Source organism: Podarcis gaigeae (assembly GCF_964106915.1).
Source record: "Podarcis gaigeae genome assembly, chromosome: 12".
Classification (NCBI taxonomy): Eukaryota; Metazoa; Chordata; class Lepidosauria; order Squamata; family Lacertidae; genus Podarcis; species Podarcis gaigeae.
The window spans coordinates 2,361,411-2,387,891 of NC_139688.1; the positions used below are offsets into that span (position 1 = coordinate 2,361,411).

The following is a 26,481-nucleotide window of genomic DNA, read 5'->3' on the forward strand; positions in this document are numbered from 1 at the left end:
TGCCTTGGGTTGTTCTTGAGGGTCGATTTCAAACAATTGGACTTGAAAAACAGTTATGTCCCTGTGGAGATGGCAGTATTGAGTCAGTGGCTCCTGTGCTTCTGGCTTGCTGTCTCTATAAAGATTTGAGGAGTGAAGTTATTACCCCTCTTTTATTTTCCATGCCGGGTTGCTCAACCACTGCTACTGTGTCGTCGTCCCCCCGCCAAGGATCAAGATGATCAGATGACAGCAAAAACTGCAAGGTTTTTAGCGGGGGCAAATATAATAAGATCTGTTACAGTGGTGCCTCGCAAGACAAAAAGAATCCGTTCCGCGAGTCTCTTCGTGTAGCGTTTTTTTCGTCTTGCGAAGCAAGCCCATTAGAGGATTAGCGCTATTAGCGGCTTAGCGGCTTTTAGCGGCTTAGCGGATAAGCGGCTTAGAAAAAGGGGAGGAGGGGGGGAAAGTCGGAAAAACTCGCAAGACATTTTCGTCTTGCGAAGCAAGCCCATAGGGAAATTCGTCTTGCGAAGCACCTCCAAAACGGAAAACCCTTTCGTCTAGCGGGTTTTTCGTCTTGCGAGGCATTCGTCTTGCGGGGCACCACTGTATTCCCGTTTTCCCAGCTGCATATAAGTGTTGACCTGTCGACAGCAATATTATCCGCAATTTCTATTTTAAAACACGGCCCCTCCAGATTCAGGACCTCTGGGGATGGGGTAAAAAGAGCAAAACATTCAGGGAGTCCAGCCACACTTAGCCTAATATCCATTTTTTTTTAAAAAAAGACCACGAGATCAGAATGTCCACAAACATAGACAGTGTGTTCCTTCCACGCAGGGGACGAGCTGTGCCATTGGTCCTCCTGGGGTCCGTGTTCGAGATCTTGCGGAACGGGCTTGGCCATGCGGATGGGGACATGTCCTTGCCCGACCTCCGAGGAGGCGGCTGCGGGAGCCTTTTGCAAAGATGGGCACCGCCAGGATGTGAAGGCTTGCTACCTCGGGGCTTGCCAAGGTGAGAAGAAGGGGTCAGATTACCTATGACTGTGCTTATTCTTTTTCCTTTCTCCTTCTGTGATGGAACTCCTATTTGGGGACTTCCCTGGCTTTTTTCTGGCCCACGTAGGACCAGTCTGGATAGTTGGCTTTGGTGAAGATCTGACGTTTTCATCCCCAAAAAGTTTTTGATTTGAGTTTCTACTGAAATGAGGCTGCATTTCAATGTTGTATTTTAATCTTGTTTTTAAGTTGTATTTTAATAAATTGTTTGTTAGCTGCCCTGAGCCTGGTCTTGGCTGGGCAGGGTGGGGTATAGATAATTGATTGATTGATTGATTGATTGATGGATGGATGGATGGATGGATGGATGGACTGTGTTCCTACCCCACCTTTTTCTCCAAGGAGCTCCAAGTGGTGCAAATGGTTCTTCCTTTTTAATCTCCTAGGCAGGCTAAACCGAGAGAGGCAGAGACTAGCCCAGGATCACCCCGGTGAGCCTCCTCCTGGCCGAGCGGGAATTTGAACCCTGGTCTTGCAGCTCCTAGTCTAACCATTGCACCGCACTGGCTCTCCTGCATGCGTTTGTTTTTATTTGATCTGTGCAAGGGGTCTCTGGTCCCACCAGGGATCTTCCTGGCAATTAGTTTCCAGGATGAATTCAAAGCGCTGGTCTTGACCTAAAAAGCCTTAAATGGCTCAGGACTGCAATGTGCGGCTGCCATTACTGGGATTTCAAAGGTGGAATTGATGTCTGGGGGGGGGCGGGGGGGCAGGGATTTCCAAAAGGTGGCGCCTTGTCTTGGATCTTAGGCAACTTTGGGGTTTGTCTTTAGAAAACTCAACAATTTCAGTGGTTTCTGTTATGTACTGACTTGAATAGGATCCAGAATGCAGCAGTGTGATTGGACCACTGGAGCCACCCAATCCAGCTCCAGGTGGAAGTGAATCCGGAACCTGATTGGCCTACGGATGAATCCCGGAATTAGCCAATCACGTGGGGGCCATAATAATGTATATAAAGCAGACATCCTGGGGGAATTTCCATTCCTCCTCACCATTATGAGCTGAATAAAGAGCATGAAATCCACTCTCGACTCCAAGTACCTTGTTTTTCGCTCTATAAGACACACCAGACCACAAGATGCACCTAGTTTTTGTAGGAGGAAAACAAGAAAAAAAATATTCCGAATCTCAGAAGCCAGAAGAGCAAGAGGGATCGCTGCGCAGTGAAAGCTCCTGCATTTGCTCCATAAGATGCACACACATTTCCCCTTACTTGTTAGGAGGGGGAAAGTGAATCTTATAGAGCAAAAAATACGGTATATTTCAGTTTCCTAAGAAAAAGCTCAACCACATTTTGAAACATGCCAACCCTACTGCAATGTCTCAAGAACCGCCCAGAGGCTTGGCTAGGGGGCAAGGGGGGGCACTGGGTGCCACACCCGAGGCACAGCACATATCACGGGGCCTGCAGTGCGCCCGAGCCATGCGTCTCTCTTGGGTGGCTCAGGCTCTGTGCTGCCCCAAACGGCAGCGTGGGGCTGGGGTCTGCCTGCTGCCTGCACCTCAGCCGCCCTACAGCCGAGGGGGAGGTGGGGGCAAGGCAGCTCGCTCTGCCCCTGCTGACCCCGCCCCCATGGGCGGCTTGTCCCACCCCCTGGCGCCTGAGTGGCTAGCTATGCTGCTGGGACCGCATCTCCCCATATGAATGGATCTGGATTCTGCCACCATCCTCTGAGGCCATTCTTCCTGTGCCTCCTCCACAAGAGGTGAAGACGGTGGCAACACGAGAGCGGGGCCTTTTCTGCAGTGGCTCCCTGCTTGTAGAATGCTGTCCCCGGGGAGGTTCACCTGGGGCCTTCATTGTATACACCTTTAGGCGCCAGGCAAAAACGTTCCTCTTCAACCAAGCCTTTGGCTGATTAACACCTGGTGCCCTTTTTAAATGTGTCGTTGAACGGGGGATTATTGGGTTGTTTTGGTTCTTGGTTTTGTGGTTTTTTTATCTCGTGCTTCTGTGTTGTGAACAACCCTGAGATCTACAGATTTTGGTTGTTGTTGTTTAGTCGTTTAGTCGTGTCCGACTCTTCGTGACCCCCTGGACCAGAGCACGCCAGGCACCTCTGCCCTCCACTGCCTCCCGCAGTTTGATCTACAGATAAAGGGTGCTAAACAAATTTAATAAATAATGATGACAATGTCTGCCCCGCCAAGCCTCAGACACGTCTGGGAATTGGACTGTCCAAAAACCTGGACGTCTGGCAAAAAAGAAGCCCAAAATCTGTTTTGGGGGGAGGGGTAGATGCACCCCCATAAAGCTCAACATTGGACTAGATGACCCTTCTGTTGTTCTATCATTCTACATGCTTTGATCCGGCTTTCTCACAGATGCAATTCGTGAGTTGGCCAAAGGCCAGGAAGTCTGAGCAGAGAAGTTTTCTGCTCGGTGATCTGGGAACCTTGGATAGAACTCTGCTATTGGTTGTGGTCTCCCATATAGGCATGGTGACTCATGACTTCTGTGTGGTTGGTTGATTCGTTAGAGTTACCTGAAGTTGAGTGGGAGAGAGTTTAGATCTGTGTCTGTATCTTGTATATAGTAACTTGTGAGTCTGCTGTAAATAATAAACCTCTAAGTAGCCAAGTTACTAGTGAGCAGCATTTTGTTCCTGGTCATCCTGTCAGCTTGGAACCAGGTACTTCCAGAAAGTCAGCGCATACTCTGCAATATTCAACACATTCACCGGAGGTTGGACGGCACATCTGTCAGGGATGCTTTCGCTGTAATTCCCGCATCGCAGCGGGTTGGACTAGATGACCCTGGGGATCCCTTCCAGATGTACGTTTCTATGATCTCAGGCTGGCACACGTTGCAAACTGCTCTGACCCTCCTCTCCCCCCCCCCCCCCCAGAGTGCCCCTGGAGTCCCTGGACAAAGTGGACCAGGTGTTCGTGCAGCTTCCTGGTGCAGCAGCGATACCGGAACCAGCGTGGCTCGGGGGGCGACGGACAGCCCTGTGTGGGGCTGGACGGCCAGTTCCGCATGTGCGACTATTCCCAGTGCTCAGGTGAGCCGTCACAGTTTCTTGTGGCCGTGAGTTCCGTAGAGTAATGAGGTCTTTAAAAAAACAAACCCTTATTACCATTGCTAACAACCCAAAACTGGTAATAGGGTATTGCTTTATCCCACATACAAAGCAAACTAGCCAGGCAAAAATGTTCCTTTTTAACCTTTTAAAATGTGTTTTGTTTTTTGTTGTGTTTGTTTTTTGTTGGGAGGGCTATTGGGTTGTTGTTTTTATTTTTATTATGTATTTTGTCGTTTTATATCTTGATTTTCTTCTGTGAACTGCCCTGAGACACACACCCCGGTATAGGGCGTTATATAAATTCAATAAATAGTAATAATAAATAATAGCAAACAAACTTTGAAGACCTGGTATCACTGGCTCATCAGTTTTGTTAGCTTAATTAAACTTGGTTTAATTGGATTTTGAATTCAGGAGCAATCAATTGTGGCGGTTTTGAATTTTACGGTGTCCTTATCTTCCTTAGTGGGTTGTGCAAACCGCTATTCTGAATAATGCTTTTTTAGGGTAGAGGGACACTGGGAGTGAGTTTACAGAGCCAGGGGGCGGGGGGGGGGGCAATAAATTTGGGATGCACTGCATTAAACCCTGAAAATCTGTTTCCTGTCCATGTTAAAGAAGGACACTGAGAAACTGGAACGTGTCCAGAGGAGGGCAACCAAAATGGTCAAAGGCCTGGAAACGATGCCTTATGAGGAACGGCTAAGGGAGCTGGGCATGTTTAGCCTGGAGAAGAGGAGGCTAAGGGGTGATATGATAGCCATGTTCAAATATATAAAAGGATGTCACATAGAGGAGGGAGAAAGGTTGTTTTCTGCTGCTCCAGAGAAGCGGACACGGAGCAATGGATCCAAACTACAAGGAAGAAGATTCCACCTAAACATTAGGAAGAACCTCCTGACAGTAAGAGCTGTTTGACAGTGGAATTTGCTGCCAAGGAGTGTGGTGGAGTCTCCTTCTTTGGAGGTCTTTAAGCAGAGGCTTGACAACCATATGTCAGGAGTGCTCTGATGGTGTTTCCTGCTTGGCAGGGGGTTGGACGCCATGGCCCTTGGGGTCTCTTCCAACTCTATGATTCTATTCTATTCTATTCTATTCTATTCTATTCTATTCTATTCTATTCATTTAAGGTTTATGATTTTTCTACTTCCTTCTGAGGAAACTGAATAGTTCAGTGAAACAAGGTTTGTAGCCAGCATCCCGTTAAGGCTTTATTCAATTTGAAGTTTTTCTAATTTTTTCCTTAAACTCTTTGATTTGTATTATTTAGTTTATTTTCATAAGATAATATTTCCAGTCAATTACTTCTCGTTTCAGGGACAGGTGCAGTGGTACCTCTAGATACAAACGGGATCCGTTCTGGAGCCCTGTTCGTATCTAGAAGCAAACGTAACTAGCGACGGCACATCTGCGCACGCGGGGGCGTCGCTTTTCGCCACTCCTGTGCATGCGCGTGACGTCATTTTGAGTGTCTGCGCATGCACAAGTGGCGAAACCCAGAAGTAACATGCTCCGTTACTTCCGGGTTGCCGCGGAGCAAAACTCGAACGCGCTCAACCCGAAGCGCATTCCACCCGAGGTATGACTGTATTTCATTTGTTTTGTGCAATTTCTCGGTTCTGCAACTGTCTTTTTCCTACTGTTTTCCCCAGAGTCCAGCTGCGAGGCCCCCTTTGAGTTCCGGGAGTGCGGCTCGCCCTGCGACAGCCTCTGCTCCACCATGCGCCACCCAGAACTCTGCAAGGACATCCCCCGCTGCCTACCTGGCTGCTACTGCCCACAGGTGAGAGCTGCAGCTGCTGTTCTGGGTTGGGTGGGGAAACCCATCACCTGCGGAACTCCCCGCTGCAGGATTTTGACTCTCCTTCGGACCTGATTCTTTGTTCTCTCTCTTTCTACCCCCCGTCAAGGGCCTGGTGGAACAGAACGGCGCCTGCGTCCCACCCTCGCAGTGCGGCTGCCTCCACCTCAGCCAATCGGAAGGCCCCGTGTCCTTGGCGGCAGGAGACACCGTTTCGATTGGCTGCAAGGAGTGGTGAGTCGATGGCTGGCAGAACGGCTTCACTCCCAGGGTTGGACAGGAAAAGGGAAGGAGCCAAAGACCGGGAGGCGGGACCTTTCGCTGCAGGCCAGCTTTCCCCAACCTGGCGCCCTCCAGATGTTTTGTACTATAACTCCCAGCACCCCCAGCCAGCAATGCAGAAATGGCGCCTTCGGTTTGTTATGATCGTGGAACAGACTCCTGTGGTGTCAGGGAACTGCAGGCAGCGAGGGAGGAAAGAATGGGAGGATACAGAGAACGATCTCCACTGATTAGTACTGGCTCGTCCTCCTCAGAGGACAGAGAAGAGGATAGTGAGTCTGGGGAGTAAGGGGGGCTTCTGAGACAAAACGGAAGAGCTGGGCCATTGGCTGTGCTGGTCTCGAGGGAAAGGGAAAAAAGAAACCAGTCGGAGCAATGCGTCATGAGAGACGTATCGCTTTGTTTATTCTGCATGTAATCTTGTCAGAAGGAAATAAAGAATGGAATTTATGGCTGGCTGGCGGGAGAGTTTTCTCTGCTGAGAGCAGCAACGTGCTACATCTGGCTAGCTGTCAGGGATGCTTTAGTTGTGAATTGCAGGGGTATTATTATTATTATTATTATTATTATTATTATTAATAACTTCATTGTATTTTTTAAAATTACATAGAAAGCATGAATTTAACATTGCATCCAAATATTCAAGAAGAAAAAGGAAAAATACAGAGAAAGTAAAAAGAAAATATTTTAAAAATGGAAAAAGAAAAAAGGGGGAGAAAATTGATATAAAAAACAAAAAAGAATTAGTCCAGTACAAAAAATTGTTCAATAGAAACAAACAGTAATTTAAATATTCTATACGCCAGGTTCTCGGAAAGAAATACATTTGTAATCCTTCTTTTCTTTCTTTCTTTACAGTCACTTTCCTTCTGTTCTGGAAAACTAGTTTGATCCCTGTTATATTAGTTGACTTCCCTCTATCTCTTTGCGGCTTCAGCACTTCTCTTAAGTGACAAATATTCTGTATTCATTTATTAAAATCAGTTTCCCCCCATTATATCTGTGAGGTTAATCCAAGCACAACCAGGTATTGTTTTCAGAACCATATTTTGTCAGGTGATTTCTAAAGCAATCCCATTCCTTTTTTTCCCACCTTGTCGCCTGAGTGATCTCTTATGAGTTCTGTCATTTTGGCTAGTACAAGGCACTCACACATCTTTAATCGCAGGGCGTTTGACTAGATTGCCTTTAGGGGTCCCTTCCAAACCTGTGATTAACCTGCGGCTTTCTCTTTGCAGTATCTGCCAGCAGGGGGAGCTGCAGTGCAGCAGCGAAGGATGCCAAGGTGAGCACTTTTCCCCAGGGAAGCGTCTCCCCTCACTGTCCCGGGGTAGACTGCGCCTGGCCAGGGAGGAACCATGCCAAGCCATGTTGGGAAGGAGAGATTGTAGGTTTTTGCATGCCCACACAAATCGCTTGGCGGAAGCCTGACCTGAGAGGCAGAAATCTTCTCCCAAGTCCTTAGGACTCCAGTCCTTGTTGCCCCAGGTCTCCTCTAGGGATCAAGAGTCCCCTTTCAATTCTGTGATACAGGAGCAAGAAAAAACCTAACATCATGCAATTCTAGGTTGCATCAACAGAAGTCTAGTGTCCCGATCAAAGGAAGTCATGTTGTTGTTGCTGCTGTTTAGTCGTCTAGTCATGTCCGACTCTTGGTGACCCCCTGGACCAGAGCACACCAGGCACTCCTGTCTTTCACTGCCTCCTGCAGTTTGGTCAAACTCATGCTGGTAGCTTCGCGAACACTGTCCCACCATCTCGTCCTCTCGTCCCCTTCTCCTTCTGCCCTCCATCTTTCCCAACATCAGGGTCTTTTCCAGGGAGTCTTCTCTTCTCATGAGGTGGCCAAAGCTTCAGGATCTGTCCTTCCAGTGAGCACTCAGGGCTGATTTCCTTCAGAATGGAGAGGTTTGACCTTCTTGCAGTCCATGGGACTCTCAAGAGTCTCCTCCAGCACCAGAATTCAAAAGCATCCATTCTTTGGCGATCAGCCTTCTTTATGGTCCAGCTCTCACTTCCATACATCACGACTGGGAAAACCAGAGCTTTAACTATACAGACCTTTGTTGGCAGGGTGATGTCTCTGCTTTTTTAAGATGCTGGGAAGTCATAGTCCTGCTCTATTCTGCCTTGGGCAGACCTCACCTGGAATATGGTTTCCAGTTCTGGGCACCACAATTTAAGGAGGACTCTGAAAAGCTGGAAGGTGTGCAGAGGAGGGAGACCAAGATGGTCAAAGATCTGGAAACCATGCTTGATGAGGAATGGTTGAAGGAGCCGGGGATGTTTAGCCTGGAAAAGAGGAGACTCACAGGAGATATGAGAGCCATCTTCAAATATCTCAAGGGCTTTCACCTGGAATATGGAACAAGCTTGTTTTCTCCTGCTCTGGAGGTTAGGACTTGAACCCATGACTTCAAGTTATAAGAAAGAAGATAAAGAAGATTGCGACTCAACATCAAGAGGTGTTTGAGAGTGGAACGGTCTCCCTTGGAGGGTTGTGGACTCTCCTTCCTTGGAGATTTTATAGCAGAGGTTGGGTGGCCACCTGTCAGTGATTCTTTAGCTGTGATTCCTGAATTTCAGGGGGTTGGTCTGGATGACCCTTGGGGTCCCTTCCAACTCTACCATTCTTGGATTCTTTTCCCCCCTCAGGTCTGCTTCCAGTCAGCGCCTGGTCAGAGTGGACGTCCTGCTCCTCTTGCCTGCCTTTCCTGGCCCTCGGCCCCAGCGTGGTCTCCACCCTCAGCTGGTCCCCTGAAGAAGGAGACCCCTGGCCTGCTCTGGTGTCCGTCCAGCATCGCTTCCGAGTCTGCCTGGACCCTCAGACGGGCAGAAGCTGGACAGGGCTGGCCACCTTGTGCTCAGCTGAGCTGGATCAGGAACGCCTTTGCCCGGATCCTCACGTTTGCGAAGGTTTTGTGCTTGTTTTTTTTTTTAAAAAAAATCACTTGCAGTCAGTCAGTCAGTTTTATTGCACATTGCCAAAGGCTGCCGCAACGTACACAGAACCATTCAACAATTAAAAGAAAATATATCGGATAGATACAAAAAACTTAAAACATTTATGTTATCAAGACATTACCTACCGTAAACAGAGCTGTAAAAGTACCTTCATATACAAGTTAAGACATTAAACAATAAAATAAGCTAAAATCATCACATGGCCACTAATATATTAACAAATTATGTTAATTAATACAGTGTGCAATTATATTCAGAGTTTGGTGATAAAGATAGAATATAGCTTGATGTAGATAGAGTCAAATATATTCATCTCCTTTACAGTTAGTGCCTACCTTGGCTATATAATTTGCTCTAATTTTCCTAGCGGCAGTTGCAAAGAGTTCTACATGCCAGGTCACATACTTATCTGTGTCTGTGAGGAGATATAAAATCATGTCAGGGGGGTTCTGGCCAGGGGAGCTTGTCATTATAGGTGCTAAAAATCGTTCTCCTGCTTCATTATATAAGGGGCAGCGCAAGGTATGATCCAAAGGTCCTCTACTTCAGGACATCCCCTAATGCAAACACGTTCGTTTGTTGGCATGCCTCTGTGAATTCACTTGTACAAGATAACATACAAGAACAACAACAACAAAAAAACAGAATCAAAATGAAAATGAAGCACACACGCAAGAGAGTCGTTTCATTCACACACCCTTGAAGAAACATTTCTTATTAGTGTTGAGCGACATTTTTTTTTAAAAGATTTGCTTTGTTCATAAAAGTCAGGATATTGCCTTGTGCCGTTCTCATAATAATTCCAAACGGCAGCATATCTCACAGGACGGGTTCAAACGGTGTAATCATTGAAGTCATTGAGACTTCTTGGCATTGGATCAGATTGTTGTTACTGACGTTTGACGTTTTATTATGTTTTTATGTGTGTCAGAAGCTGCCCAGAGTGACTGGGGCAATCCAGCCAGATGGGCGGGGTATGAATAATAAAAAGATTGTTTTTATTTTATTATTATGAATATAGAAAATAACGCTCTGCTATGTCTAGCACCCTGAATCTAGGCAACACTGAGCCCCCAAGATGTTTTGGACCACAAATCCCATCAGCTGCACTGGCTGGGAGGAGTAAATAATAATATTATTTTAATTAAACCCCACCTATCTGACTGAGTTTCCTCAACCACTCTGGGAGGCTCCCAACATAATAATAATAATAATAATAATAATAATAATAATAATAATAATGTGATAAACATCAAACATTAAAAACTTCCCCAGGCAGGACAGCCTTCAGATGTCTTCTAAAAGTCAGATAGTTGTTTATTTCCTTGACATCTGATGGGAGGGCATTCCACAGGGCGGGTGCCACCACCAAAAAGGCCCTCAGCCTGGTGCCCTGTGACCTCACTTCTCCTCGGAGCTGGACCTCAGTGTCCAGGCTGAACGATGGGGGTGGAGATGCTCCTTCAGGTCCCCAAACGCCTGTATTGAGCCTGGAGTAGAGAAATCTGCATTTGCATGGTCCTTAATGTGGGAGAGGGATCTTTGGTGGGGGTGCAGCAGTGGAGGCAGCTGAGACAGTCCTTCCCGCCAAGGCCGCTATCTGCAGCTCCTCCTCTCCCTTCCAGACTTCTGCCTGTGGAGCGTTTGGACCTCCTGGAGCCCCTGCCGTGCGCCCTGCAGCGGGGGGTTCCGCATACGCCAGCGCTATGCCCGTCACCCATCAGGAGAGACCCGGTGCCACGGGGCGTGGTCCCAGTCCGAGAGTTGCAACACGGCCCCCTGCCCAGGTACGTTCCCTCCAGCTGGGATGGGGGGGGGCAAATCGGAGGAAACTGCTGCCTTTGACCTAGTCAGTGTCAGGAGCTTGTCCTACTCTCGAGTAGGACCCTGTCAGAGACACATGCCCGACTGGCATGTTCCCTCCCTCCTCGTCAATCGTTCGGGAGCACACTTAGGGATCCGCAGAGTTTGCACAGTTTGCGTGACAGAGCTCAGCAACTCAGCATTTTGGCTAATCTACTTTATTTACATATAAACACACACGGAGCACTGCAACATGGCTCCCTCTCTCTCTAGCATCAGACAGCAAAGAGAAAAAGAACAAAGGACAATAGTTCCACTTCACGGAACACAGGAACACAAACATCCTGTCTCCATCACTTCCCACTCTGTGGAGTGAAAACATACACTGTCATGTGATAGACAACAATCCCACAACTGCAATCACGGAGCAGGAATTCTAACAGTCAGACCATTGGTCCATCTAGGCCAGTATTGTCTGCACTGACCGGCAGCAGCTCTCCAGGGCTTCAGGCAGAAGACCAGATCCTGCCCTTGTGTTTTGCCAACCCAGAAGGTGCCCTATTGTGGGAAACACAAAAGCAGGACTCAAGCATGAAAGCTCTTTCTCCTCCTTCGGTTTCCGGAAGCGTTGCTGCCTCCCAATCGCGGAACCAGAGCTAGTAGCCATTGATGGTCCTCCCCTCCGTGAATTTGACTAAGTGAGCAAAGTTCCTTTGTCATTTATCTAGGAATCTAGACCTCGACATGCCTGGTGTGGACACAATCAGAAACGAACCTGAAACTCACTTATTTACTTACCTCATAAGATTCCCATGGCACCTGGTTGCTTAGAAAGAAAAAACCTAAAGTGGTTTGCAAAAAGATAACAACAGTGTTGTTGTTTAGTCGTTTAAGTCGTGCCCGACTCTTCATGACGCCATGGACCAGAGCACGCCAGGCACTCCTGTTTTCCATAACAACAGTAAGATCAGGGGAAAAAATTACAATACTTTAAAACGTGGGTAGGCAAACTAAGGCCCGGGGGCCAGATCCTGCCCAATCGCCTTCTCAGTCCGGCCTGCGGACGGTCCGGGAATCGTGTGTTTTTACATGAGTAGAATGTGTGCTTTTATTTAAAATGCATCTCTGGGTTATTTGTGGGGCAGAGGAATACGTTCATAGTTTTTTTTTTCAAAATATAGTCCGGCCCCCCACAAGGTCTGAGGGACAGTCGACCGGCCCCCTGCTGAAAAAGTTTGCTGACCCCTGCATTAAAACATACAAAAAAATGAAAAATACCAAGACTGACTAAAATTCACATCAGCTTTCTAAGCATCAAGTTTGGCCCGTCTAAACAAGAACATTTTCAGCAGGTTCTGCAAAGAGGACAGTGGTTCCCCGGTTTTTGAATGTCTCTGTTGACGAAAGTTTCGGTTTTCAAATGCTGTAAACCCGGAAGTAAATGCTTCCGTTTTTGAACATGCCTTGGAAGTCGAATGACTTCCGCTGAATGTGTGTGTTATTTTTCTCAATTTTCTCAATTTAATTTGCAGACCGCCCTTTGCACCTCGGTTTTTGAACTTTTCAGAGCTTGAACAGTCTTCTGGAACAGATTACGTTCGGAAACCAAGGTCCCACTGTAGAGCAAAGGTGCCTGCTTGGTGTCATGAGGCAGGGAGTTCCCAAGTCTAAAAGATTCACTCAGAAATGCCGCTGTCTCATGGTCCCGGGGGCTGTTCTTCCTCTCTTCCCCCAGGAGAGGAATGTGAAGATCGGGGCAAAGTTCGGGCCCCGTCCTGCGCCAACAGCTGCCCTCGCACCTGCGCAGACCTCTGGGAGCATGTGGAGTGTCTGCATGAGGACTGCAAGCAAGGTAACGCCCCTCCTTCTGCCCCCCCCAACCGCCAGCCCTGCCCAGTCCTGGATTTCGTCTCATACTGGTTCCCTCCTTGTTGCCTTTCCGCTGACAGGTGAATGTATTTTCATTCCGCCAGGTTTTCCATAGAATTGTAGAGATGGAAGGGACCACGAGGGTCACGTAGTCCAACCCCCCATCTAGTCCGACCCCCTGCAATGCAGGAATCTTTTGCCCAAGGTGGGGGTCGAACCCTCAAACCTTGAGATTGAGCGCCACATGCTCTACCAATTGAGCTATCCCAGGCACTGTGTGTGTGTGTGTGTCTGCTTGGGTTTTTTAATAATAATAATAATAAATTTTATTTATACTCTGCCCTCCCCAGCCAAGGCCGGGCTCAGGGCAGCTAACAACCAATACTAAAAAACAAGTTGATTGAAATACAACTTAAAAAACAAGATTAAAATTTAAAACATTCACAGAATCATAGAGTTGGAAGAGACCACCAGGGCCATCGAGTCCAACCCCCTGCCAAGCAGGAAACACCATCAGAGCACTCCTGACATATGGTTGTCAAGCCTCTGCTTAAAGACCTCCAAAGAAGGAGACTCCACCACACTCCTTGGCAGCAAATTCCACTGTCAAACAGCTCTTACTGTCAGGAAGTTCTTCCTAATGTTTAGGTGGAATCTTCTTTCTTGTAGTTTGGATCCATTGCTCCGTGTCCGCTTCTCTGGAGCAGCAGAAAGCAACCTTTCTCCCTCCTCTATGTGACATCCTTTTATATATTTGAACATGGCTATCATATCACCCCTTAACCTCCTCTTCTCCAGGCTAAACATGCCCAGCTCCCTTGGCATCCAAGAGTATTAAAAACATTAAGATGCAGCCTTTAAGGAAATGGCATTTAATAGTACTGGGCTTTTCCTTCCTTTCTTTTTTTACTACCTGCATTTTGAACAATTTGTTTTTACATCGTTTTCATTGAAAAGCCCCAAATGCTGCAACTGTTCTTCATAGGGGCATTGCTCCATCATCCCGATCGTTTCAGCTGTCACTCTAAGAGACTGTGCATCTGGCCTCTGTGGCTAGGAGAGGAGCCTGAGCTCCCTTTATTCATCCCAAAGTCCATATTCTTGCTAGAGCCACAATCCCAGCTTCTTGTGGCCATGCGTTCCACAGAGCAACTGTGAGATACCTGAAGAAGTGGGAGGTACCTTTTGTGTTTTGGAATTCCCTCTGTTCACGGCCTCATCCACGCCCTTCGTGTCAGAACCCAAACTGCCCTCCTCCAAAGGGGCAGAAGAAATGCCCCTCTCTCGCCCGGCCAGTTCCTCATCCTCCTCTCCCTCCCTCTCCTCCGCACCCAGGATGCCGGTGTCCTGACGGACAGCTCCTCCAGGATGGGGTCTGCGTTCCGATCCCGGCTTGCCACTGTGGACTCCCCACGGCCAACATCACTCTGGAGGTCATGCCAGGCCAGACGGTAGAGCTGGATTGCCACAACTGGTAAGGGGTCAAATGGGGGGGGGAGCGGTCACATTCCCTGGCAAGGAAACCTTGGAGAATTTAACTTCTTAAATGTTCTAATTTAAATCAAGTCGCAAACTCCCCCCCCCCCCATTTTACAAATATTTTAACAAAGAAAACATTTGCATAGTCAAGCATATCTTCAAATCAACTCCTGTCCCCACTTTCCGTGATTACGTATGTTATATCTTTTACCACTGTATATCCAGTTCAAACCTGTTTACTAATTTTTCCTTTTATATTCCCTTTAACTTATTTTTTGCCACACGTTTTTACGTCAACCCTGCTAACGATTTAAGTTGTTTATGATAATTCTTCACATAGTCCACAAATTTTCCCCACGCTGTATGGAAAAGTCTCTCTCCTTGGATTCTCGAGGAGTCGAGAGAGCAACGTTGTGGAAGAGGTTTTTCTAGGATCCAAGTGGAACTGCCGTTCTCCCTTGCCTTTCCGGCTGCTAGGCTTTGTGACTGTGATCTTGTTTCATGTGCTTACGGCACAGAAACATTCTCGTTGTTTTGTGTGTTGCCACTCTTTCCCTTGTGCTTTTTGCCACGAAATGCTCTTGCAGTGCCTGAATTTGAACTGCCTTTCTGTTTCCGGAGCTGCTTAGAGCTTGGTTTTCGTCTGAGAAAGTGGCGTGCAAACGAAGCCATGGCTGGATGATGGACGGGCGCATGCACAGTAAGGCCATCTCGCAGGTCAGCCGGTCCCAAGGTGCTCCTAGTAATTTGGGGTTCCTGTCTCTTCCTTCCCTCTGTAGCACCTGTGCCAATGGCACCTTCTTGTGTCCTGAGAAGGAGTGCCCGGCCTACGGGGAATGGTCCGCGTGGAGCCCCTGTTCTGCCAGCTGCGGTGGGGGCAGCACCCTGCGGCACCGGCAGTGCCACGAGAGCCCTGCGGGAGCCCCCTGTGCCGCCGATGCCATGGAGGAAGCAGCCCAGTGCAGCCCCCAGCCCTGCGAGGGTGAGTCTGCCAGCCTCCTGGCATCAGGGCAAATGGGTGCCCCTACCCCTGGGCCCTGCCAACACAGCCAACTCTCTCTCTCTCTAATTAACTTTTATTAATTTTTCATTAACAACAATCCAGTGGAGGCCACATTAATACAATACCAAATCATGCCAAATCCCAATACAATCAAAAAAGCCAGACAATCACTTCCGAATTCAATGTTTTTGGGTGACTTCCCATATTCCGGTTATCTGGAGTTGATGTTAATTCTGCTCCGGTTCTCATAATTAGTCCAAATTCCACAATTCCAATCTTAATCCTTTGTTTTAGCAGCCGCTGGTGTGATGACTTTCGTCCGTATTTAATAAATCCATATCCATTAACGTGCAGAGGGAATTTATATCCTAACACAGCCAACTCTCATCCAGGGAACAGCAGTTTGTTTGTTTTTCCCCCTGTTGTGAGTTGCGATGCTTTGTGATTTGCCACCCTTAACTCCTCTGGGGAGACGGGCAGGATCGAAATAAGAAGCCTTATTACCAGGTTGTATCTCATGCTCATTGTACTCAGAGTAGACCCACTGAAAGTGAGGGACGTGTCACTTTGTAGTAGGTGATAGATGGTACTTTTATATTTTATATTATATATATATATATATATATATATATATGCAGGTTTTGGTGTCCTCGGGTGTCTTCCCGTGTAAAAGTTGGGGTGTCTAGGCGACGTTTCGACGAGGTCTCACTCGTCATCTTCAGGCTGGTGCTTTCGGCTTCTTGTTACTGGAACAGAGCGGGATCTCAATGTTTGAGTTCCTATAAATACTGTAGAGGGGGTGTGGTGTCTAGCCTCCAATGTTCTGGGCAGAGAGGAAGTTCCCAGGCTAGTGTGCCTTTTCTTCTTTTGTTCCTTAATTACTTGAGAGATACCTTGAGTGATTTCTTGAGTGATATCCTGAGTACCACTTAGGTGGGTCATTAGGTGTGGATTAGTTGCTAAAGTCTTTGTGTCTTGACCTCTTGAACTTTGTGAAGAGTTTTCCTGATTACTTGAGAGATACCTTGAGAGATACCTCCACACCCCCTCTACAGTATTTATAGGAACTCAAACATTGAGATCCCGCTCTGTTCCAGTAACAAGAAGCCGAAAGCACCAGCCTGAAGATGACGAGTGAGACCTCGTCGAAACGTCGCCTAGACACCCCAACTTTTACACGGGAAGACACCCGAGGACACCAAAACCTGCATTCCTGTACCCGTGAAAATCTACGAAAGCATATATATATATATATATATATATATATATATAATCTTAGAATATAAATGATATCTCAATATAATTTATAATGCAATTATAATTTTATGGTTTGATTTTGTATTGATTGAAATACTGTGAGGGCTGATACAGCCTTTGCGTGGCCCCCAGCTTTTGAATCTCCCCCCAACTCTGGTTCTACCAGCTGGAGCAGGGGTAGGCAACCTAAGGCCCGGGGGCCGGATGCGGCCCAATTGCCTTCTAAATCCGGCCCTCAGACGGTCCGGGAATCAGTGTGTTTTTACATGAGTAGAATGTGTGCTTTCATTGAAAATGCATCTCTGGGTTATTTGTGGGGCATAGGAATTCCTTCATTTCCCCCCAAAAAATATACTCCGGCCCCCCACAAGGTCTGAGGGACAGTTGACCGGTCTCCTGCTGAAAAAGGTTGCTGAGCCCTGAGCCGGAGCATCCCTCCCTGAGCACGGGCCAGCAGGCGCAGGAGGGAGATCCCATTACTGCCATTGACACACACCCCTTCCTTCCGCAGCCGCCTGCCTGCTGAGCGAGTGGTCGGCCTGGAGTCCTTGCAGTGCCACCTGCGGAGGAGGCGAGTCCGAGAGGAACCGCAGCCTCCTGTACCCACCCCAGGGGGAGCCCTGCGCCGACCCCCTCCTGCAGCACCAGGCCTGCAACACGCAGAACTGCACGCCAGGTGAGCCCCCCAAAAAGCCGCCCAACGGCAGGGCCGGCTCAGTGGCAGCCGGGGACCAAAGACTCCCAGTTTATCCTTGCATTTATACCCCACCAAGGAGCTCAAGGTTATCCCACCTCCTCATTTCATCCCAAGAACAACGACCCTGCAAGGCAGGCCAGGCAGAGAATTATTATTATTATTATTATTATTATTTATTATTATTAATTTATACCCCGCCCGTCTGGCTGAGTTTCCCCAGCTACTCTGGGCAGCTGAGAAGTAAACAAAATAGCGGACAACTGCAAAGGGGATTCGGATATTTAATTTGGCACATCTTACCTGAGAATCTTCTGCTATTCTGTTCTATTGAATGCAACAAATTATGCATCTCTGGGTTATTTGTGGGACAAAGGAATTCATTCATTCCCCCCCCCCAAATATAGTCTGTCCCCCCCCCCACAAGATCTGAGGCACAGTGGACCGCCCCCTGCTGAAAAAGTTTGCTGACCCCTGCTCTAACCACTATGCAACGCTGCCTTTTACATCGTTCCTCCTCCCTCTCTGTGCCAGAATGCCCAGGATACCAGGTCTACAGCGATTGCGCCAACGCCTGCCCGCGGTCCTGCTCCGACCTGCGCACTCACACCCAGTGCCTCCGTGAGGAATGCCGGCCGGGCTGCGCCTGCCCCTCCGGACAAGTGAGTGAGCTCAGAGCACCCAAAGCTGCCCTGTCTGTCTACCTAGGCTGGTGTTGCCTGCACTGGCCGGCAGCCACTCTGTAGGGTTTGGGGCAGGGGTCTTTCTGGAACTGCATCGAGGGTTGAGCCCAGGAACTTCTGCCATGCCAAGCAGATGTTCTGCCACTGAGCCACAGCCCTGCCCTTGAGACACACAAAACGGCAAGAATGTTAATTCAGCAGAGAAATGGTTGTTAAAATTATTGGATTCTGCTGAGATGGCAAAGTTTTAGGAATTATAGGGACAGAACTACCTAAATTGTATAGAAATTTATTTATGTCTGCTACTACAGAAGCAAGAATGTTACTTGCCCCAAAATGGAAAGAAGCAGGAGTCCCAGCAAAGGAAGAATGGATACAAAAAACTTAAGGAATATGCAGAAATGGCGAAACTTAACCAGAAGAATAAGAAATTGAGATAACAAACTTTTTATAAAAGAATGGAGATGGTTTATGGATTGTTTACAGATAAATTGTCAACAGATAAAAACATTAGCGGGATTATTGTAATAACCTGCAGTTTCATAAGAGTATATATTTACAGTAGGTAATTAAATGAGCACGTTAAATGAACTTGGATATGCAGAAGATATTAAAAAATAAATGGAAGGAACCGCAGAAAGAGGGCGAAGGAAGCCAAATTTCAGATTGATTGTAAAACTAAAGAAATGTATAAGAAAAGAAAAGTAAAAAAATGAAAAATGAGGGCAAAGTTGACATTCACCCCTTTGTGCATTAACGAGCCCTAAACTTGCTATTTGACTGCAATTTCCCGCACTTATGAGCTGAAAGCCCCTTCCCAGGAGCACATCTGTACCAGTCTCTTCTCCCCGGGGGGCCAGCCAGCCACAAAGCAAGAAGGGGGGGTTCCCTTGCCCCACGGCAGCGCACCTGCTGACGCTGAGCCTCCTCTGGGCCCACAGGTGCTGCAGGACGGGGGCTGCGTCTCCCCAGAAGAATGCCGCTGCCAGCTGGGCTCGGTGTCCACCATGCCCTGGGCTGCCAACATTTCCCAAGAGGAACAGGGACAGGAGCATGCGTCGGGCAGCGTCATTCGCCACGAGTGCAACAGCTGGTGAGCCTGGGCTGGGCGGTGGGCAGGATCTCTGAAATAGTCACTTTGGGGGGCAAAAGAGAAAACCGGACGACGCTGCCCATTGCAGCACAGCTTTTTAAAAAAATAAAAATAAAAATTCATTTTCCTTTTTCATTCATTACATACATCTCATATCCATAACATTTACTATACATTCCTCCCTCCCTCCCTCCCTCCCCTTCTGGGCTTCCCCCAACTTCCCTCTTCTGGTTTGTTTCTCCTTTCATCCACTTTGCTATTTCCTAAAAGAAAATAATACCAGTAACATATTTATACAACAACACCAAACTTTAAAACATAAAAATAAAATACACCATCCTGTTTCTCTATCTTCCACGCATTTTCTAATGCTAATAATGTGAATGTTTATTTAAATCCTGCCATCAAGTCTATAGACTTTCTTTGTTTCCGCAAGTATAATATAAATGGTTCCCATTCTTTTTCAAAGTCGCTGTTGTCTTTTTCTCTTAGTCTCTTTGAGCCAGGACTCCGGGGTCCTGTTCCAGCTGCGGAAATTGTAGGGCAGGGTGTTCTTGACTTAGAGCAGGTGACACCGTCCACGTATGGTCCTTCCTATTCAGTGTCTGCTGGTCCCGTGGGTTACCCAAGAGGCGAGGTCCAAGTCCGGTCCGTGGTCAAAGGTGCAACGAGGAGGCAGTCCATAGTAGCTGAAGCTGGGTGCAGGGCAGGGAATCGGGTGAAGTCAGGAACAGGCTTGCAAGCAGGGAGCCAGGGTGGGTCAAGAGCTCAGGCAGGAACTAGCAACCAATAATGTTGCTCCCGCAACTTGGGACTGGGGCTGGCCGGCTTTTATCTGCCCCGAGGCATAGGGCGGCCCCGATCCTCGGGTGACTCGCCTCTCCTGGCCTGGAGGCGAGCACTCCTCCTGCGGGAACTTAGTTCCCTCCGCCTCTCTGCCCTGAGCCTCTGCAGCTCAGGAGAGGCTGGAGGGTTACTGGACCCAAAGGCAACCTCAGCTTCCCCTGACGGGGCTGAGAGTGGAGCACCTGCAGGCAATGGGTCCTCCATCACCTCAGGAGCCAGAGCAGACTCAGCTCGTGCCTGCACCTGAGGATCCAGCACAGGTGAGGACCCTTCAGGCTCAGGCCCCAGCCCCGGCTCAGCTGGTTCTGGAGGCGGGGAATCCTGTGCAGGCTGGGATCCCTCAGGTTCAGCCTCCAAGTCCGAATCCCAGGCCATCACACAGGGGGCTCATCTCCCCATCCATCCACCCTGGGCTGCAGGAGGAATCACAGAATCGTAGACTCAGAAGGGATCCCCCAAAGGTTCTCTAGTCCACCCCCCTGCGATGCAGGAATCACAGCGGGAGAATCCCTGGCAGGTGGCCGTCCGACTTCTGCTTTAAAATATCCAAGGAAGGAGAGTGTGCCATCTTGAGAGGTGGTTCCTTCCACTGTCGAATAGCTCCCACCGCCAGAAAGTTCTTCCCAAGGCTCAGTTGGAATCTCATTTATTGTCCTTTGACTCCGTTGGTTTGGGTTGCCTTTCCTGGAACAGCGAAAAGCAAGCTTGCTCCATATGTTGTGTGACGGCCTTTCAGATTTGAGGGCCTCTTTCCATGGCCTACTTTGATATCCTGCCTCTCCTGTAAGCAGTTCAGGGTGTGTGTGTGTGTGTGTTGTGTATTTCTCCCGCTCTTGCATTTGAGCATCACAACAGCCCTGCCAAGTAATAATAAATAATAAATCTTTATTTATACCCCGCCCTTCCTGGTTCAGAAAACCCGGCTCAGGGCGGATAACAACAAATTTAAAACACTTAATTGATGCAACAAAAAAAATAAAATACAGTATAAAACATGAATAACAATAAATTCAGAATTCAAAAATCAATTTAGGGGGAAAATCCATCTAATAAACATTAGATGATCACCAGGGCTAGCTGACTAAATTAGTCCTATTTGGGGGCCAGCGAGGAGACCAGAAGAGAATTAGCTGTGGGGTCCCAGAGTGGAGAATCTTCATAAAAAAGGGGGAGAGGGAAAGGAAGTAGGCTAGACAGAGAGAGGAAGACTGGCTGAAGGCCACTCAGTGGAGATTTGAACCCAGGTCTCCTCCTGGCCAGGCCTGGGCTCTGTTAACCCACCGCCCCTCCCTTGGCTGCCTTCTGACTCCTTTTGTTTGGCTCTGCAGTGTCTGCCAGAGGGGGGTCTTCACCTGCACCCAGGAGGACTGCGATGGTAAGAGGCTGCCAAGGGGCACAGACCCTCTCCAGGCAGAGCTTACCCCCTCCCTTTCTGCCCCCTGCAGCCCCATTGCTTTCAGCCCCACGGCACCAGGAAGAAGGCTGGCAGCTTGGAGGGGCAAAAGGTGTCTGGAGTGCCTGTGTTTGGCTTGTGTTTCCCTGCCAACTTCCTGTTCTCAGCCCTGGGACCAGACGGCCAACGCTTCCTCTGAGCCTGTGCAGAGTGCATTCCTCCCATCCCCGAACCCCAACCCTACCCCTTCTCAAAAAGCCCTGAATTCTTGCATCCCACGCTTCAGGACTGAGCCACAAGGGGGCAGGGATGCCACACCCATATTTGCCCCCTTTCTGGGGCAATTACCTGGGCGCTTCTCTGCCCTCCCAGCCACCACTTGCCCCACACAGCACCGGGCCACAATCCGACGCCCACCCAGGATGCCCTCTGCCAGCCGCACTCCCTCACCCAGACGCTCTCCCCCTTCTCGCAGTGCCCTGCGTCTGGTCGGAGTGGTCCCCGTGGTCACCCTGCTCTGTGACGTGTGGCTCCGGACAACGGACGTCCTGGCGCCACCGCCGCCAGCTGCGCCTCTACGGCGGTGCTGAGTGTGAAGGACCCTCTGAGCGCTGGATGTCGTGTTCGCTCCCGGACTGCGGTGAGGCTCTGTGGCTTTCCTTTGCCCCTGCGGATCGTTCTCCTGCCCCGGGGAATCGGGGAGGAGCAGAAAATCGCTCCTTTTGCGTTTTGTACCTAAGTGGAACTTCCCGAAACAGAAATGCAGCAGAACCAGAAGTGATAAAAGGCCTGGAAGCCAAGCCTTGTGAGGAACAGTCGAAGGAGCTGGGCGGTGCTGGTGGGAGTTTGATCATAATAATTTTATTATTTGTATCCCAGCCTCTCTGAGAGGCTCCCAACAGGATATTAAAAACACAGTCAAATTCCTTAAGAACTTCCCTAAACAGGGTGGCCTTCATATGTCTTCTAAAAGTCAGATAGTTGTTTATTTCCTTGACATCTGATGGGTGGGTGCCACCACTGAGAAGGCCCTCTGTCTGGTTCCCTGTAACTTCGCTTCTTGCGGTGAGGGAACCAGCAGAAGACCCTCGGAGGATGACCTCAGTGTCCAGGCTGAGCGATGGGGGTGGAGACGCTCCTTCAGGTATACTGGCACCTGGTTGCCAAAGGCTACTCTGACTGGTATCTCTCCTGCCCACAGCCTGCCCTGCCGGCGAGCTCTGGCTCAGGACCGATTCCCCCGCCCCCTGCGAGCGAGGCTGCCACCAGATCTACGAGGATCCCCTGCAGAACTGCACCCCAAGATCTGGGCAGGGATGCGTGTGCCAGCTGGGGCACTACCGGAACAAGAGCGGGCACTGCGTTCTGGCCGCTCACTGCGAGTGTGAGCATCGGGGCCAGATTTACACGGTGAGTGTGAGCGGTGGTGGCATTTTGGATTGGAGGGGAGGGCAAAGGTATCTGGCTTTGGTGAGACAAAGTTTTGTGGCCTCAAACTGCTCGTTCCACGTTGGTGGGCACAAAGGTCTAGATGACCTCTGGGGATCTCTTTCAGCTCTAGAATTCTGTGACTTATTGCAGGGCCTTCTCAGTGGCTGCTTCAAACTTTGGAGCTCTCTCCTTAGAGAAGCCAGACTGGCTCCCTCCTTGTCCTTCCATTGGCCAAAGATTATTTTATTCTGGCAGGCTAGTGGTTTTTTTAAAAGGATGGCGCGTTTAAATAGCACGGTACTGTTTTCATTACCTGCTTTTAATAGATTTGTTTAATTCACTTAAATTACATTTTAACGATCACCTTTTGTACATCTGTAGCTTTTTGCGTTTGACCTGTGCCGTTTCAATGTGTGTGAGTCCTGATCTGGGGAAAAGGCAGGATATAAATTGATATGGTAACGATGGCAATGATAATAATAATTTCTAAACCGGTTGCACTCTGCAGGCCCTCTGAAGCCCTCTCTCCCCTTCTTTCTCTCCTCCGCAGGCTGGCACAGAATGGCAGGAGGGCTGCAAAACTTGCCATTGCCTGAACGGGAGGGCTGTGTGTGAGGCCACCTGCCCCCCCATCACCTGCCTTGAGGTATTTGCACCTAAAGGACCCTGTGCTGTACAGGGAGGGTGGGGAGCCTCTGTCCTGCGGGCCAAAGACAAACTCAGGTTCCTGCGTCTCAGGGGGTTGGACTAGATGACCCTTGGGGTCCCTTCTGTGATTGTCTCCTCAGGGCGAAGTCAAAGTGCAGGAGGCTGAGAGCTGCTGCCCGCTGTGCAGGAAGGAGCTGCCGGGTAGGTGGGCTTGCGGGGGGGGGGAGAGAGCCCCCAGAGGGTCCTTTCTAGGCTGTGCCTTTGGGGTCTTGGTTTCAGCCCTGGGCTAGGAGCCGGGTCCCGCATATCAGAGCTTCTGCATCCAGGGTGGGTGGGTGGGTGGGTGAGGCAGGGAGGGAGAGCAGGGAATCCCCATTTGCAACAAAGCCATCTTTAATTGTGGCAGCCCCACTCTTCGGAACTCCCCGCCTATTGACCTCAGACAATTCTCTTTTCGGTGACTGCCAAAAACATTTTTTGTTCAGAGAACCCTACTCAGACCTGCGGACTGTTGTTGTGTGTTTTAATCTGGTTTTCCTTTTCTGCTACTTTCATATCCCTCCCAACATTCTAAACAGTTCCTTTTAACCGTTTTGCCGATAATCGTTTTATTCTTTAATGTTTAATGTTCTTTACCGTCACCTTTGGAACTCCTTGCCTCTTGACACAACAGGCGGGCGCCTTCTCTGTGCCCTTCGCAGCGCCTGCTGTAAACATTCGAGTCCAGACCAGCCCACCCAGACGTTTTGACTTCCAATCTGTTGTGACTTTAGCTTCCCAAAAGCCTTAAATTGCTATTGTTAGCTTTCCTTATTTATAATCTTATTGGCTTTTTTGTTTTTCTTCTTTTGCAAACCGTGGCGCGTAAATGTTTTGAACCAAACCAACCAACAGGAAACGGAAACCGTTCCATCCGACGTGGGTCAGGGTTTGGGGGGAATCCTGTCCTGTGCCCCCCCCCCCCGGGATCTTAGCTGGGCCCAAACTCCCCATCAGCCCCAGGCCTGGGCCTCTGAGACCCTCGCATGGGGGTGGCCCCCTTACCCACTGGCCTTCCACACTGCCCTCCTCTTCCCCTGCAGAAGATCACCCTCAGCCCGACTGCCAGCACCACACAGAGCTCCGCAACATCACCAAGGGCAGCTGCTTCCTGGCCGGCGTGGAGGTGAGCTACTGCCGGGGGCACTGCCCCTCCCACACCAACGTCATCCCCGAGGTAAGTGGGCGCCAGGCTAAGGCACCCGAGGGGCGCTGCCCTCTCCAGAAGACCCCTTGGAGTCACCCAGTGGCCTCGCCCCTCACAGTCCATGCAGTGCATTGCGGTTATCAATAGTGCACAAACGGCAGGGTTGCCATATGCCCAGGAAAACCAGGACATGTCCTCTTTTAAGGGGCGGACATGCCCATCCGGGTAGATTTTTACATTTTAAAGGAAACGTCTTGAGTTTTGGGGGGAAACCCAGCCAGATGGGCGGGGTATAAATAAATTGTTGTTGCTGTTGTTGCATGAAGGGTGGTATATAACTCTAATAAATAAATAGAAAATAATAATAACACTTTTGGACGGGAGAGTTTTCATTTCAAAGGGGAGTCCGTTTTTAGTCCTCCAACAGCTTCCGTGCGATAGGGTTGCCGTACCTTGAAGAACGAAAACGGTTTGTTGAATATTTACAGATAAATTGTAGACAGATAAAAACATTGGCAGGATTATTGTAATAACTTGCAGTTTTATAAGAGTATATATTTACGGTAGATATTTAAATGAGCAAGTTAAATGAATTCAGATATGCAGAAGATATTAAAAAATAAATGTAAGGAACCGCAGAAAGAGGGGGAAGGAAGTCTGGAGAAGCTGGATTGGGGAGGAGAGAGTGGGCCGGTCTGCACTCCTCAGAGAAGCGGGGAGTTTCAATATTGGGGGGGACATATAAAGGGCCCCATTAACTTCAGTAGCGTAGGGCCTCATCAAACTGAAATCCGCCAACCTCAAATGGTGTTTTGATACACCTGTTTGGGTTTCCCCCCTCTCTCCTCCCCTGCCCTCCTGGTGCCCCTCGCAGGAGCCCTACCTGCAGACGGTGTGCGAGTGCTGCAGTTACCACCTGGACCCCATCAGCCCCGTCCGCATCCTGAACCTGCAGTGCCAGGGGGGCGAGACGGAGCCCGTCGTCCTGCCCGTCATCCACCAGTGCGAGTGCAGCAGCTGCCAAGGTGAGCCTGGGCCAGAGGCGGGCACCAGAAAGGGCCCCAATTGACCACAGGCAATGGGATGGGGCGGAGCCTCTGACCACAGGGCTTGGTTCTGGACCTCTGACCCCATGCAATGCCCCTCACTGGCCTGCTCTGGAAGAAACACCCCCCCCAAAAAATGGGTTTCTTTGCCAGACTGTGGTGTGTCCTTGAAATCTGGTCCTGCCTCTTGCTTGTCTGGAGAGGGTGGGGTTTGTGGGCACAGGAAGGAATCTCCTGTACAAAGGTAACATCGTAGAATTGCGGAGTTGGAAGGGACCCTGAGGGTCATCTAGTCCAACGCCCTGCAACACAAGAATCTCAACTAAAGCAGCTGTGGCAGATGCCCAGTTTATAAATCTCCAAGGATGGAGAATCCGGCCCCTTCCTGAGGGAGACTGCTCCACTGTCACAGCTCTTACAGTTCAGTCGGAATCTCCTTCTTTGAGACTTGGAGCCGTGGGTTCGAGTCCTACCCTCCGGAGCAGAAGGAAACAAGCTGGACAGCCCTTGAGATATTTCAAGATGGCTCTCGTATCTCTTCTCAGTCTCCTCTTTTCCAGGCTAAACATTCCCAGCTCCCTCAACCATTCCCCCATGAGGCTTGGCTGCCCTCTTCTGCACATCTTCCAGCTAGTCAACATCCTTCTTAAATTGTGGTTTCCAGAATTGGATATAGTGTTCAAAGTGTGGCCTGACCAAGGCAAATTAGAGCAGGGCTATTACTTTCCTTGGTCTGGACACTATTTTTCTGCTGATGCAGCCTAGAAAAATAATTAGCTTTTTTTGCTGCTGCACCACGCTGTGAACTCACGTTCAGCTTGTGATCCACCAAGGCCCCGAGATCCTTTTCCAGGTGTCCCCCATCCTCTATTTGTGCATCTGATTCTTCCTGCCTAAGTGCAGAAACTTACATTTGTCCCTACTGGGCTTG

The 26,481-nt window shown here is 49.1% G+C and overlaps 4 protein-coding genes across 4 annotated transcripts in view; 1 reads left to right on the forward strand and 3 right to left on the reverse strand.

The window, feature by feature from the left end:
- Nucleotides 1-26,481, reverse strand: part of LOC310827680 (uncharacterized protein) — a 919,426-nt gene that overhangs the window by 691,345 nt on the left and 201,600 nt on the right. The gene's annotated exons all lie outside the window — the stretch shown is intronic.
- LOC310827821 (erythroblast NAD(P)(+)--arginine ADP-ribosyltransferase-like) overlaps nucleotides 1-26,481 on the reverse strand; it is an 840,324-nt gene that overhangs the window by 530,083 nt on the left and 283,760 nt on the right. The window lies entirely within an intron of this gene.
- Nucleotides 1-26,481, reverse strand: part of LOC310827789 (uncharacterized protein) — a 232,250-nt gene that overhangs the window by 193,899 nt on the left and 11,870 nt on the right. The window lies entirely within an intron of this gene.
- The window catches only part of LOC310827875 (SCO-spondin-like), a 163,936-nt gene that overhangs the window by 136,319 nt on the left and 1,136 nt on the right, over nucleotides 1-26,481 (forward strand). The window contains exons 93-112 of the mRNA XM_083704405.1: nucleotides 823-999; nucleotides 3,896-4,051; nucleotides 5,725-5,855; nucleotides 5,983-6,107; nucleotides 7,394-7,440; nucleotides 8,811-9,071; nucleotides 10,745-10,906; nucleotides 12,658-12,774; nucleotides 14,127-14,265; nucleotides 15,050-15,252; nucleotides 17,042-17,206; nucleotides 17,759-17,886; nucleotides 18,849-19,000; nucleotides 21,175-21,221; nucleotides 21,715-21,879; nucleotides 22,441-22,649; nucleotides 23,221-23,316; nucleotides 23,459-23,519; nucleotides 24,401-24,534; nucleotides 25,379-25,529. Coding sequence (XP_083560531.1) covers nucleotides 823-999; nucleotides 3,896-4,051; nucleotides 5,725-5,855; nucleotides 5,983-6,107; nucleotides 7,394-7,440; nucleotides 8,811-9,071; nucleotides 10,745-10,906; nucleotides 12,658-12,774; nucleotides 14,127-14,265; nucleotides 15,050-15,252; nucleotides 17,042-17,206; nucleotides 17,759-17,886; nucleotides 18,849-19,000; nucleotides 21,175-21,221; nucleotides 21,715-21,879; nucleotides 22,441-22,649; nucleotides 23,221-23,316; nucleotides 23,459-23,519; nucleotides 24,401-24,534; nucleotides 25,379-25,529 — 2,826 coding nt within the window. The remainder of the gene's footprint in view (nucleotides 1-822; nucleotides 1,000-3,895; nucleotides 4,052-5,724; nucleotides 5,856-5,982; nucleotides 6,108-7,393; nucleotides 7,441-8,810; nucleotides 9,072-10,744; nucleotides 10,907-12,657; nucleotides 12,775-14,126; nucleotides 14,266-15,049; nucleotides 15,253-17,041; nucleotides 17,207-17,758; nucleotides 17,887-18,848; nucleotides 19,001-21,174; nucleotides 21,222-21,714; nucleotides 21,880-22,440; nucleotides 22,650-23,220; nucleotides 23,317-23,458; nucleotides 23,520-24,400; nucleotides 24,535-25,378; nucleotides 25,530-26,481) is intronic.